General features: G+C 50.8%; 1 protein-coding gene across 1 annotated transcript in view; it reads right to left on the bottom strand.

The window, feature by feature from the left end:
* The window catches only part of WDR91 (WD repeat domain 91), a 28,684-nt gene continuing 14,371 nt past the window's right edge, over positions 1-14,313 (bottom strand). The window contains exons 7-15 of the mRNA XM_054726292.1: positions 12,634-12,789; positions 10,563-10,756; positions 9,065-9,215; positions 7,128-7,222; positions 6,841-7,009; positions 5,578-5,686; positions 4,672-4,784; positions 3,343-3,540; positions 1-544 (exon numbers count right to left, since the gene is read on the bottom strand). Coding sequence (XP_054582267.1) covers positions 380-544; positions 3,343-3,540; positions 4,672-4,784; positions 5,578-5,686; positions 6,841-7,009; positions 7,128-7,222; positions 9,065-9,215; positions 10,563-10,756; positions 12,634-12,789 — 1,350 coding nt within the window. The 3' untranslated portion in view covers positions 1-379. The remainder of the gene's footprint in view (positions 545-3,342; positions 3,541-4,671; positions 4,785-5,577; positions 5,687-6,840; positions 7,010-7,127; positions 7,223-9,064; positions 9,216-10,562; positions 10,757-12,633; positions 12,790-14,313) is intronic.

Below are 14,313 nucleotides of genomic sequence, written 5' to 3'. Positions count from 1 at the left end.
TAACCACAAGAGCATTCTTTTTTAAAAAAGAAGAAACTGAGCAAATGTGTACAAAATACTGTCAATCTCTCCTGGGCCGGCAGGGCAGCCATCGCAATGCTTCACCTGCAGTGTCTGAATGCCTGAGCTTTGTCCCGCCGTCTGGGCGCTTCTGGCACCGCCCGGCAAGCCGGTCTCCGGGGCACCCGCCCACTCCTCCTCCGGGTGGCTCCTGTTCCAGTCACCAGGCTGCACAGCGTCCGAGCCCCCAAACAGCCTTTCCCTGAAGATTCCCCGCCCTGGCAGGGAGCCGGAAATGGAGCGTCCCGTCTTCCTGCTTCCTGTCTCCCCACCCCCGGGGATATCACGGCTTCCGGGGAAGTTCTCCGGGCAGGTGCCCTCAGGCTTTATGGGCCAGGAGGGTGGTCAGCTTGATCTTGCCGTCCATGGAGGCAGTGAGGCAGGTCCCGCAGTCCATCGCCGTGCTCCAGTCCACGGTGACCACGGGGGCTCGGTGGCCACCCAGGCTCAGGCAGCTCTCCAGAACCTTCTCGTCCCCGCCCAGCTGTAAGAGGACAGGAGAGGAGGAGGTGTGAGCGGACGCCGTTCACAAACACATCCATGTTCTCCACCAACCACCTCGAGCCTGGGGCTGCCACCCCAACCTCAGGATGTGCCAGGCACACACGCCCACCCTCCGGAAAGCCTGTTTAATTTCTTAGGCAAGAAAATACCTTCATTGTTCTGACTACAGTTATTCCTTCATCTCACGTGCAAAACAAGCCCCTGAAACGCTCTACAAGGCAGGGAATTTTCTCTGCCACCTCTAACTTGCTGGGGTCAGTGCCCCTGCACCAGCCGGGCCGCTCTCTCCCAGCACCATCCCCGCTCCCAGACATTATATCATGTATCTGCTTCTTTGTTCCAGCTCTGCTCCCCCAGGGATCCCAGCTGCAGGAGGGCGGGTCTTGGTCAACTCCTGCAGTACCCGGATGGAGCTGGCACCAGCAGGCCCTCATCAATGTACAAGCACGGCTCCCCTCTACCCCACAGCACCCGCCAGGACTCATGCAGGTGTGAGGAGTTAGAAGGTAGTAAGAAAAGGGAAACCAGGACCAGCTGAATAATGATCAATGCAGCCACAGATACCACCTGTGAGCAAGAAGTATACGACCTTCACGGAGAAAAGGTGTGGTTTTTTTTGTTGTTGTTGTTTTTATTGATTTCAGAGAGGAAGGGAGAGGAAGAGAGATAAAAACATCAATGATGAGAGAGAATCATTGATTGGCTGCCTTCTGCACGCCCCTACCCCACAACCTGGGCATGTGCCCTTGACCAGAATCGAACCTGGAATCCTTCAGTCCACAGGCCGACACTCTATCCACTGAGCCAAACCCGCAAGGTTGAGAAAACATCTTTAAAAGTCATGAATTGCTTACAGATTGTAAAAATGGGATCTGAAGTTCATTATATTCCTTAAGTAATGAGACCCCATTGGCATTTTAAAAGTTATACAGAGGAAAATATTTTAACTCATTAATTGGTTATAGAGCAAATCTGACTCCAAAGCATATACACTGATCAGGACAAATGACAAAGGCACATGATTAAAAATAAAATACATATACATACACATAGCATACATACAACAAATAAAAATCATAAAGAGAGCAGAGAATGGCCTACCTGAAACTCAATTCTTAAATAATGAAGTAAAATTAGGCTTGTAAACAGAAAGCTTTACAGTATGTCCCAATAGCAAGTTCCAGAAATTACGGCGCTAACGCAGGCCAAGGCCACCCAACGCATCACCGTTTGGAAAAGAGGAGCCAAGCTAACCCTTCCTCTCACCCACCAGGCCTGCATCCCCGTCCTCCCAACTCCTCCTCCTCCTCCACGGCCTCAGACCCAGACTGCCCCCAGGATCTTCCCTGAGGACCCAGCTCCCCGGCCCTCTCAGAACCCTAACACTGCACTGCCCCCGCTGGGGCAGTGGCTCTTTCTAAAGTGGGTGTGAGGGCGAGGGGAGCAGGGCCAGACCTTCTGTCCTGTGTGCAGGATGGGGCTCGGCCAGTGGCCCCACACAGCTACTGTCCAAATCACACACTGTCTGCTGAAGTGTGAGCCCTGGCAACGAGAGCATGGACAGCCCGCAGCAGAGGACATTCCACCGTGGGGCCCTTCACACCTACAGAGTGAGCACCACCATCAGGCGAAGGTTAACACGGAGGCTGTGAACGGAATTCACCTGGTACCAGAAACTTGCGCTTAGGCTACGACACCAACCCTCACCCCTTGTCTATTTGATTATACCAGCACAACAGAGGCCATTTATAACTTCGTGCAATTATACCGAAAGAGGTACATGAACCAGAGAAGCTCGGACATGAAAATTAAAGAGATAAACTGATGACAAAACAAAGTGGACAACTTACCTCATGGTTTGACAAATGCCAGCCCAGGTCTGTCCTGAGCCATGGGTTGTCATGTCCTTTTTTTTTTTTTTTAATATTTTTATTTATTTTTTACAGAGAGGAAGAGAGAGGGATAGAGAGTTAGAAACATCGATGAGAGAGAAACATCGATCAGCTGCCTCTTGCACACCTCCTACTGGAGATGTGCCCACAACCAAGGTACATGCCCTTGACCGGAATCGAACCTGGGACCTTTCAGTCCACAGGCTGACGCTCTATCCACTGAGCCAAACCGGTTTTGGCGGTTGTCATGTCCTTGACCCATGGAACTTCCAATACAACAATAAATCTATGCCTGGTTAGAGTAACTAAAACAGTCTACGTAAGCACTTACCTGTTTGGGGCGTGTTGCTCCAAACCAAGACGCTTCCCAACCCTTCTCCCATTTTTTACTGTTTTTATAAAAGGTACTAGAGGCCCGGTGCACAAATTCGTGCACATTAAAAGGAAATTAGAAGAAATATTTTAGAGGCTGGACTGTGGGAGGTTGGCAGGCCTGGGAGGGACCATGGGAGGGCTCCATCTTGCCCAGTCCTGATCAGCCAGAGCCCAGCAGCAAGCTAACCTACCAGTCGAAGCATCTGCCCCCTGGTGGTCAGTGTGCATCATAGTGACTGTTCAAACCAACTGATCAGACACTTAGCATATTAGACTTTTATATATATAGATTATAGAAAAGGAAGGGAGGCAGAGAAGGGGCAGGGTCTCGTCAAAGCACAGCGGATGGGCCAGCAGAGGAGGATGGCATCGCCTCTGTCCATGCTCTGCTGACTCAGCACTGCAGCAAGGGGACTTCGGCACTGGCCACACGAGCAGGGATGGGGAAGAAGCCCACACTCAGCCCTCCAGGAGGAAGCTCCCTACCCACCCCCCCACACACCCCAGGTACCTTGTAGATGACGCCCCCAGTGGCAGAACATGTCAGCATGTAATTTCCCTCGGAGTCAAAAGCGAAGAGCCGACCCCGGGGAACCTGAACCTGCTTGTAGCCGCTGTAACCTGACAGCACGAAGGGGCCCGTGGCGTCCGTGGGGAGCCCAAACTCGGACACCTTCAGGCCACTCTTGTGGATGTTCCACTGGATGAACTGCAACCACAAAGCACAGTAGAGTCTCTCAGCAGCGGGACGGACTAAAGAGGAGGGGGACGGCCCCAGAGCAGAGGCCATGGGTCCGCAGGCCACCAGGAGAGGTAGTGGGATGACACCCCCAACCCCCAGTCCCATCTCTTCCCAACACAATTTAAGCATTTTTTTTTAGGGCAGAAATTCTAGAAAAAGGGTCAGCAACCTCACATCGAAGTCCAGCCTAGGAGGAATGTTTCAAGTGACTGTCACTATTGTTGTTAGGGTCAGAACCCAACTGGACTGTTCCGACTTAGGAATTCCCAAATGGAGAGGACAAATTCCAGATGTACTCCCAGCATCTCAGCAGTGCAATGACCGGAGCACCACAGTGCAGCTGTGACTTTGGCTTCGTGTAGTGCAGCGTTTGTAATTCTTTAGCCTCCCCAGTGGTGGGCTACCTGCGTGTGACCACCTCTTAATTGAAAATCCCACCCAAAAAACTAGGAAGCCAGGCTTGACTTTAAAAGCCCCCTTCCCGCAGTTTTCAAATGAAGAAATCATTTGTAATTACTGTTTTCAAATGGGTACTACAGGTCGACAGGATAAAATTCAAAAGGTACCAGGAGGGCACAGATGAAAAGCATGTATGCTTACCACACCCAGCTCCCTTTCCAAGGGTCCTCACATATCCTTCCAGAGAGAATCCACAGAGGGCACTTGTTTTTACTTTTTTCCCGCCTCCCTTTTTACATTAATTACTTGATTCTGCTCACTGCTTCTGGGAAGCTGCTCTGACCCCCTGCAAACTCTACCCATCCATGCTCACGGGGCACATCCAGCCCCAAATCCGGACCCCACTGCTCCATGTACAGTGGGATGAATCACTTGCTACAATCAGGAGGAAGGATATGGGTCCCCCTTTCATAAGAATGGCAGCTCCCACTACTCATTTAAGCCTCACGAAGATCCGGTGAGACTGGTTACTATTATTATCCCTATTCTACAGATGACAACACTGAGGCAGGGGAGGCCCAAGGTCACAGCGAGTAAAAGTTGTGGTCAGAATTTAAACCCAGCCCACCAAGCTATTCCGGTGCTCTCTCAACTCCCAGATGCCTAAGCCAGGGAAGGGAAGTTCCTGCACCCGCCTACCTTCCCGTCCTCGCCGATGCTGTACACGGTGTTCTCGTCGTAGCTGAACTCCACGGAGCACACCTCCCCGCAGTGGGCCTTCCAGCTCATGGCGCACTCGTGCTGCTGCATGTCTGAGGCAAAGAGACACAGACGATGCTAAGATTCCTGCCCAGGCTCCCGGGAGGCACTGGCCCACGGCAGGCGGAACCTCCCACCTTCTGCAGTGGTGGGAGCTGCTCTGAGGCAGAGGGCCCCTCCGAGCTGAGCCCTGCCGAGGAAGGGTTGCTGGCTGCTTCAGTTTGCTAATTCTCTCCTCCGCTGCATCTAATCTTCTATTTAACCCTTAGATAGAAGCTTCTTTTGTTGGGGCCAAAGTGAGGTTCAGGAATCCCTGGGAGGGGCCTGAGCTCACCTGTAAGTCTGGGCGGACACACGTCCTTCCTAGGAGGCCTCTGTAGCTTCGCACCAGGGGATCTGGTGAGGACACAGTCCTGTCCCATCCCAGGCCCTCTGACTCCGGGCCTCCTGGGACAGGCTGGCATGGGGATCTTCAAGCAGCTGCCGATGGTTCTGATGCGCACTGTTCTAACGCTTAACGGGGACAGGGAGCTAGCCACACTGAGAGGGCAGGACGGCGTTACTCCCGCGGGTCCTCTTGGGTCTCACTCAGGCCATGAGGACTCGGACAGAACACCTCACGACGGAAGGACTGCTGAGCCCCACCCCTCCCTCCTGCGTCCATGACACTGACCATGTGCAAGGTGACTACAGAGGCTCTGAAGACAGCAGATGCTGACCAAAGCTAAGTTCTGTTACGAGCACACTGAATTGGGGTTTCGCTTTTGGTCCAGCTGGCAAAAATCCAACTCTCTTCCCAGGACATTGAAGGAGGGACCCAGGGCTGCCACGAGCATGACTGCTTACCAAACAGCCGGATGACGCCGTCCGCCGCCCCGGTGACCAGCAGGTTCCCGTTGTGATTGAAGGCTGTGCAGTTGATAGCAATGGGCCCCGGATCCAGGGAGAACTGGAGCTGGAGAAAACAAACTAAATTTTAAAATGTAAGAGAATAATAAACCAAAATTTAAGGCAAGTTCTATCTGAAAGGGGACAGGAGACCGAGATTAGGGAGAGGCACACGAGAGCATAAAAAGTAAAGTACTGACATTCCATCTTTAAGCTGTGATGGTGTACAGGGCCAGACCAAATGACTTTGAGGGCCTTACAGCCCCACCCCTGATGTAGGGTGAGGGGGAAGGATGGGCTCAGAAGGGTGCCCCGTTTCTAAGTGAGATGCATGTGCCTAGATGAGGAAGCTAGAGGAGGAGCAGACAGGGCAGGGCCTCGTGCTCAAGAATGCACGTGTGGCCCTGACACCTGTGAGACCTCCACGTGGGAAGATAAACTTCTTCACAGACGCTGCAGTAAGACACAAACTGAACACCTGGAACACAGCCACCTATAAAACACAGACCCTTCAAGGGTCCAGTAACATCAGGAAACTGTTCAACATCAAGGCCACACCACTTTTGAGCTCTAAAACTAACTTTAATAAGAAGCATCGCTGCCCTTTAAACAGGAGAGTTTACGCATCATTTACTCTCTCTAGGGCCATGTTGGGGGGTGGGGGTCGTGTGGGGAGAAGGGGAGGGGACGCAGAGCACAGAGGATTTTTCGGGCAGTGAAAATACCCCGTATGATGGTGGATGCATGTCATTACCAATTTGTCCAAACCCACAGAATGTAGCAGACTAACACCGAACCCTGCAGTAAAGGTGGACTCTGGGAGATGACGGTCAGTGTGGGCTCAGAGAGTGTAACACGTGCACTGCTGTGGTGGGGATGCAGATAGTGAGGGCAGGGAGTGTACGGGAAATCTGTGCCTTCCTCTCAATTTTGCCATGAACCTTAAACTGCTCAAAAATAAAGTCTTTAAATATAAAACAAATTTAAAAGAAGCCACAAGGGCCCTCTAGGAGGCTGTGTGACTTGTGAACTTGTGGCACAATTCTGAATGACTTCAGCTGGCAATCTACCCACTGGAGCATTACCCCTTTCAACACTTACAATTTGACATTTCCTCACAAATCAAAGTTTGAGGAGACCAAAGCAAAGAGAGGGAGAGACTCGAAGGGAGGGAGCCGGGCTCTGTGCCCTCCCGGAGTGTGGCCAGCCCGAGGCCCGCACCTGCTGCTTCATGGTTTTCGTGTCCCACAGCAGCAGCTTGCCGGGAACCTGGTTCGTGCCCTTGCTGCCCATGTCCAGTGCCGAGAAGTCCACCTGGGAAGCGAGGCTCGGAGCTGCGGCCGAACAGACGAAAGAAGCCCCGTTGGGGCTGCACGCGAGAGACAGGATTCTGCAACACAGGTGGGGCGGGGTCAGCACTCCGCGGCCACGGGAAGGATGAGATGGAGAAAAGGCCCAGCAAAGGACCAGGCTGTAGAGCACAGTGAGGGGGGCGGCCTCCAGCTCACCTGGGCATGTCGTCGTTGATGTTGATTTCACAGAGATTCTTCTTGGCTTCCGTGTCATAAAGGCGCACTGTGCCCACACCACTGCCCAGCAAGAGCTGGAATGAGAAGGGGCGGGAGGGGTGAAGAATAGGGGGAGGTCAGGGAGGTCAGGGAGGTCAGGGAGGACCACTGGAGTGGTGGTGGGGGTCCAGGCCCTTTCCTGTGAGGTCTGGGCAGGCTGCAGCGGCGGGGCCCCCTCTACTTATCCAGGTAATTTAGGTGACATCTGGCTAAAATGGACCTCATTTAAAAATTAAATAAAGAGCCTGGCTGGCGTGGCTCAGTGGTTGAGCATCGATCTATGAGCCAGGAGGTTATGGTTTGATTCCCAGTCAGGGCACATGCCCGGGTTTCGGGCTCAGTCCCCAGTAGGGGGTTTGCAGGAGGCAGCCGATCAATGATTCTTTCTCATCATTAATGTTTCTATCTCTCTCCCTCTCCTTCCTCTCTGAAATGAATCCTATCTAATAAAAGGGTAACATGCAAATTAATTGTCACTCCGTCACAAAGATGGCGGCGCCCATAGCCACAAGATGGCGGCACCCAGTCCCGAGGAGGGTGGGGGGGCGGCCGCTGAGAGTGGGTAGCGTGAGCAGCCTGGCAGAATGCTTGCTTCGTCACCACAGCAGTGAAGCAAGCGTTCCACGCCTGGCTGCGGATGGGCCTCTGGGCCACGGAGAGCATCTGGGCAGCTGGCACGGAGTGGCCAGGCCCCGCAGAGAGCTACTGGTGCACAGATTCGTGCACAGGGCTACTAGTAAAAATATATTTAAAATACATAAATTAAAATGAAATAAAGACATCAGAGCTGACCTCAAACAGAAGTAAAACCACAAACGGAATCTGAGGATGGGAAAGATGTATCACCCCAGACATACCTGGAAAGGTTCTGGCTGATGAAATGAGACCCTCTGTTCTTTCCTCCTTTTCTTTCCATTTTAAATCCCAGCTTTAAATCTCCGTGGGTGCTGGCCCTGGCTGATCATGGGGCCTGGCCCCCTTTGCTTGGGGGACAGCTCTGGCTCTGAGCCAGTAAAGGCCTCCAGAAAAAATAGAAGAAGCTATCCTTGCCTTCAGGAACCTGTAATTTATTTGCTGAAAAGCTTCGAAGATAATGAGCACCACCAGAAGAAAGCACCAGAAGCAGGTCTGAGGGTATCCCCAGGAATACCAGCTATATTACGACCTTAGCATTCCCTTGGCAAATTATCACTGGGTATGCCCTGACACCTTCGTACCATAAGCAAAATGCCTGCAGTTGTCAAAATTATTAAAAACAAGGTTTGCCCCTCGGGTTGCCTGCTATGATCTCCTCAAAATGCAATAAAAGAAAAGAAAAAATTACAAATCAACTTTACCTCCTTAACTACAAAGTCTATCTCAAACATTAAAGTCCAGAAGGAAAAAATAACTCTGTACTATTCCTGGAGGCCATCAGACCCGTGGGAACCGCCAACTAGGGCACCATCCCCCACCAGCTTCAGCTGCTCCCTTTGGGCCTGGCACGGGGAGGGGTCTAGCAGCAGGCGGGAGCAGCCGAGAATGTCTGTGTGGGTGTTAGAATCTGGACAGCTGAAGGACTGATGGGGAAGAACCGGAAGTGAGCCAGTCTCTCCCCAGACAGAGCAGCAGCGAGCCAGACCACCACAGAGAGGGAGGCACCCTGGCCGTCAGATGGGGGAGTGTTCTCCAGGTTGCACTGCAGTCTCATTTCAGTTCTCATTCATCCTGTCCCCTCCTTGCCCACCCCAAACAGGAGCCTATAGGGTCAGTCCTGGCTGTGTGGTCCCCATGGGGGGTGGGGTCTGGCTCGGCTGCCGGTGGTGCCTGACCACCGGTGGACAGCCCTGGGGAATTCTTCGCAGACTGCAGAGCAAGCAATGGGGCATCTCACTCACCAGCCGGTCCCGCTTGGTGGCCCACTCCAAAGACAGCAGTGGTGACTTGGAAATGGAGGACGCTTTGGTCTGCATGATGGGGTTGAAGGACCACACTTTGATGACCCCGTCTACGTCTAAGCTGGCAACCCTCCTCCCCGAGCAATCCACTCTACGACAAAAGAGAGAGGGGAGCTGTTAACATCCTTGCTGTAGTCCATCCCCCTCTTCAGCTAGTTCAGGTGGTTGCTTTTCTGACGTTCTGACTGCTTTAAAAACAATCCTGAAAAGCCTACACTCCAATGACCAGTGGACTAGTTCTAGAAATATTCATTCATTCATTTGTCCAAGCATTTCTTATGAAGCACCATTATGTGCTGAGCCCTGGGGTAAACACTGGGCATAGAACAGTGGGCAGGATGCACTGGGCCTCGACCTCGGGTGCTCGGTGTCTGGAGATTGAGAGCCTCCTGCACTCGGCTCCGGGGCCCATCGAAGCAAGGGACCCACCTACCCTCCAAACATTACATCTGTGAGGGTCCCTTCATGAAAGGTCATGTTCTTACCATGTGCAAGTAAAAACTTATAAATGGTAAGCACACAGTGGGCAAAAGTAGGCTTACAGTTGGAAAATAAAACAATAATCAATAAGTAATAACAGGAGAGTAAACTCTGTGTTTCAAGTCCTCACAAATATAAACCTATTTTTGCCCTGCCCTGTATTTATCTAAAATTATCAACATAGCCCGGCAGGTGTGGCTCAATGATTGAGCGTCCAGATATGAACCAGGAGGCCATGCACGGTTCGATTCCTGGTCAGGGCACATGCCCGGGTTTCGGGCTCTGTCCCAGTGTGAGACGTGCAGGAGGCAGCTGATCAGTGATTCTCTCTCCCTCTCCCTTCCTCTCTGAAATCAATAAAAAAATATATTTTTTAATAAATAAAATTACCAACATAAAGCAAATTAAAATTGAGTGAGCTTGCCCTAACCAGTTTGGCTCAGTGGATAGAGCATCAGCCTGTGGACTGAAGGGTGCCAGGTTCGATTCCAGTCAAGGACATGTACCTTGGCTGCAGGCACATCCCCAGTAGGGAGTGTGCAGGAGGCAGCTGAATCAGTGTTTCTCTCTCATCAATGTTTCTAACTCTCTATTCCTCTCCCTCTCCCTTCCCCTCTGTAAAAAAAAAAAAAATAAAAAACAATAAAATATATTTTTAAAAACATTGAGTGAGCTTTAGGGAGTTCAAATAAAAGGCAACTGTTCCTAAAACTCGGAGTCCCATGGTTAGAAAGTTCAGAGGGGCTGACGAGGGCTACAGCAGCTCTGAGCAGGACACCCCACACCCAGATGGCAGCTGCCCAGCCTCCTCTGACTCTCTAAGGGTGACAATGGTCCTTCAGGAATCCCACTTTCCATACTTCCTGCCCGCTACACCTTCATACACAGCTTCCCAGGGAGACCAGTCCCACCTGGCTAGCGCTTCCCCTAGCTGGGCCTCGCCTCCCCCTGAACCCACCTGCAGTGCATGATGGAGGAGTGGTGCTCCCCATACTCCTCCTGCCCGAGCACAATGAACGGCTGTTCGGCGCGGACCCCTCCACCCTCAGGGCCTGCTGAGGCAGCCCGCGTCAGCGTCTCCAGCGCCTCCACGTGGAGCTCTGGGCAGGGCTCTGGTTCGGGGCCACAAGCTTCAGGTTTCTTCTCTGCACACTGTGCCAAGCAAAGTAGGGAAAAGTCAGCTGTGACAGGTCTGCGCTGGGCCAAGCTACTCGCCACATCCGGGGACACGCTGCTGGACATCCGTGGCTGCAGCACACTGCAGGAGGCTCTCAGTGATTGTGGGTCTAGAACAAGCATGTCAAACTCAAGGCCCACGGGCCACATGTGGCCCACAACAAATATTTTTGTGGCCCAGCCAATATAAGGGTATGTAAGAAACGTTTTAATAAAAATTTTGTAACTTAATTTTTACAATATCCTGTTATACATAATTATTAATAACGAACTACAACGTTCGGTAATGACTGATCACTATAATCATGTTGTACTCATTTCCTTTACGTGCGTGCCGGCGCACCATTTCTCTCCACTAATACTAGCAGCGAATATTTTAGCAGCCGACTGCCACATCATTAGTCTTGGACTGACTTGTTTGGTGTGCGCAACAGGAACTATTTCGCTTTAGAAGAACAAGAAAAATAGGTTTATTTGCGTAACGCTTATTAATTTGTGCAGTTATGTAGTGTCTGGTAAGTTAATGTTCAAGAAATAATATTAATTTTTGTTAAAATGTTCTATTAATTTATTTTAATGATCACTCATTTATTTCAGCCCTTTGTATTCAGCATGTCTCTATCGAAATAAACCTACGTTTCTATGAAAATTGAAGCTTTTGTTTTTTTTGTGGCCCACAGAAACTTAAACCTTGTTTATTTAGCCTGTGTTAGCCTTTGAGTTTGACATGCTTGGTCTAGAAGAAAGAGCTCTGAAATGCAAGAACAGGGCCCAGTTCGCCCAGGAAAGGCAGGTGCCTGCTCTCCTGCCATCCCCTTCCTAGAGACCTTGCTCCTCTCATGGGCTCTGCTGAGGGAGAGAGGGTCGAGGGTGCCCCCTCCCTATCAGGACACACGCCACCTTGACAGACCAGGCCTCTGATGCCTTTAAATAGGCAAGTAGTGCCTGGCTGGTGTGGTTCAGTGGCTGAGCGTCAACCATGCACCATGAGGTCATTGGTTCAATTCCTGGTCAGGGCACATGCCTGGGTTGCAAGCTCAATCCCCAGTAGGGGGCGTGCAGGAAGCAGCTGATTGATGTTTCTCTCATCATCAATGTTTTTCTCTCTCTCTTCCTTCTCCTTCTCCCTTCCTCTCTCTCTAAAAAGCAATAAAGCATATATTTAAAAAAAAAAAATAGGTAAGTAGCTCCAATTAGGAGATAAATGGTCAACTAGGTGACAGGCAAGGGACTCAGGCAGCACATCCCCGGGGCTTCCCGAGTGTTTGACAGAGTGGAGGCAGCTTATGCTGCCAGAAGAGCAGACCTGACCCACATTCAGCAGTGAGGGAAGTCCCAGGGCTCGGCGTGGCAAGGGCCTGGGTCGCAGAATGACACCATGTGGCCCTCAGGCAGCAACTCCAGCAGATGGGCCTCTGGGGGTGCAGGAGAAAAGGATCCTGAGATCAAGCAAGTCTGGGGATTCTGGGTTAAAACAAGGGAGACCGGTCTCTGTCCTGCCAAATCTGAGCCTGTGACCTGCTAATATTAATGTGCACAATTAACCTAAGGGAAAAACGCAGTATGCAAGGGATCCCAAGCCAATTTAATCACAGCCCCCATCTTGTGGGAACATTTTTAGTTGGCATTTTATGGCTTCTGTTTAGAAAAATGCTACAGCAGAAAGAGGGACCACTGCAGAGTCAGGCAAACTATGAACAAAACAACCAAATGCAAGCAGTTAAGCCCAGGTCAGCGAGACCACACTCTACACAACGGCAGAAATCAAGGGAGGTCAGAGCGGCCCTGCACCACCCCGTCATTTCCCACGGCCCTCCCGTGGGCGTGCTTGGGACGCTGAGGACAAGCCATACCTGCAACGTCAGAGACAGAAGCTCCTTCCTCTCCTTGCCGTGGTCCTGCAGGCGCCGCTGCCGGTGCTGTGACCAGCTGGACTCCCCCGGGGCCAGCCCGCTGAAGAGGCTCTTCCCGTCCCGGGGTCCGCACGCTGGGTCCTTTGCCTTAGTGGTCTGAGGGCGAGACACCAGGCTGTGAAAGTCTCTTCCTGTCTGTGCTCACGCCAAGAGCCCTGGGCCAGGAGCAGGCAGAGGCCAGGGAGTGGCTTCTCTACCCAACAGCGTCTGGGTAAGGCCCCTCCCTGCCATGCTAAGCAGGTAGTTAAAATGTTACCATCACATTGGTGGGCCAAGTCAAGAGTGAAACACAGGCTGTCTGGACCTCCTCCTTTCTGCTCTCACTCCCGTCATGAGGACAGGTGGCCAGCACGCCTCAGCCTGCCTATCTCTATCACCTGGAGGGAGGTATCCATATGTCTCCTTGATCTGATCAGAACTATTACTTTTAGTCAAGGGGGATGAGATCATGTCAGGCCCCATGCTAGGTGTTCTAAATATATATAAGCAACAATATGTTTGGGCAATATAAAAAATTATGCAATATCAATCCCTTCACTGGAGGAGAAAAAGGAACACAAAACCCTTTGGGTCAAGTGTTGACTAAGCCAGTTAACGTTAACAAATACTCAGGTATTTGGCAATGACTACCAGGTAACCAGAAATTCTTAATAGAAACTATTGGAAACTCAAGGACCTTTGAACAAGAGGAACTGCACAGAGAAGAAACTGGCATCGTCTGGCTCCTTTTCATAACATGAGTGATAAAGTCAACCAAGGTTAGAGCAGATAAATTCAATAATCCCACCCACTCCCAGGGAGAGAAGTTTCTTAATCAAGAGTCTTTTTAAAAAGAGCTGACACCTCATTCCCTTTCCAGATTACCTGGCCAGGGTCTCTTTTTCCAACCTTATTCCCACAAATTGTGAGGTCAAAATAGCCCCCCTGCCTTTTTACACAGATATGGTTACAAATCAATCTCCTTGCAAGCCACCTATACACAAGACCTAAGTCAAGAGAAGAGACTCCCTTCCCAGCCACGTGGCTCAGTAGTTAGTGTCGACCTATGGTTCGCTTCCCAGTCAGGGCACATGCCTGGGTTGCGGGCTCGATCCCCAGTAGGGGAAGTGCAGGAGGCAGCCGATCAATGATTCTCTCTCATCATTGATGTTTCTATCTCTCCCTCTCCCTTCCTCACTGAAATCAATAAAAATATATTAAAAAAAAAAGAGAGAGAGATTCCCCCAGTCTACTGTCCTCTCTAGTTCTGCTATTTGCTATTTCTTACATTAAGTCTATGTCTTATGTTAAATCAACTTAAGATAATTAGCATAGATCCCTTGGGACCCTGGAGCCACGTGAACAGATAAGAAAGAAAATTTTAAAGGACTGAGCCTAACTGTGTCTGGCCGGCAGGGTATCTGTTAGTTTTGTTTTTCTGACTGAAGCGACCTGCAGTGTCATCTACTGATGTTTGTAACAGATGTTTCTTCTAGAGGAAGTACTTGATTTTCCAAATTCTGGCTTGTTTGGGAGAAGTAGGGTTCTTAGACAAGATAAAAGAAGTGATCTAAGAAGAAAACCAATAACAATAACAGCTCCAGTATATATTATTCTCTGAATGTTTACCAAATGCAAGGC

The sequence above is a fragment of the Eptesicus fuscus genome, chromosome 14 (genome assembly GCF_027574615.1).
Source record: "Eptesicus fuscus isolate TK198812 chromosome 14, DD_ASM_mEF_20220401, whole genome shotgun sequence".
Lineage (NCBI taxonomy): Eukaryota > Metazoa > Chordata > Mammalia > Chiroptera > Vespertilionidae > Eptesicus > Eptesicus fuscus.
Note: the sequence above shows the minus strand (reverse complement) of the source record. Positions and strands in the feature narration are given on the sequence as shown.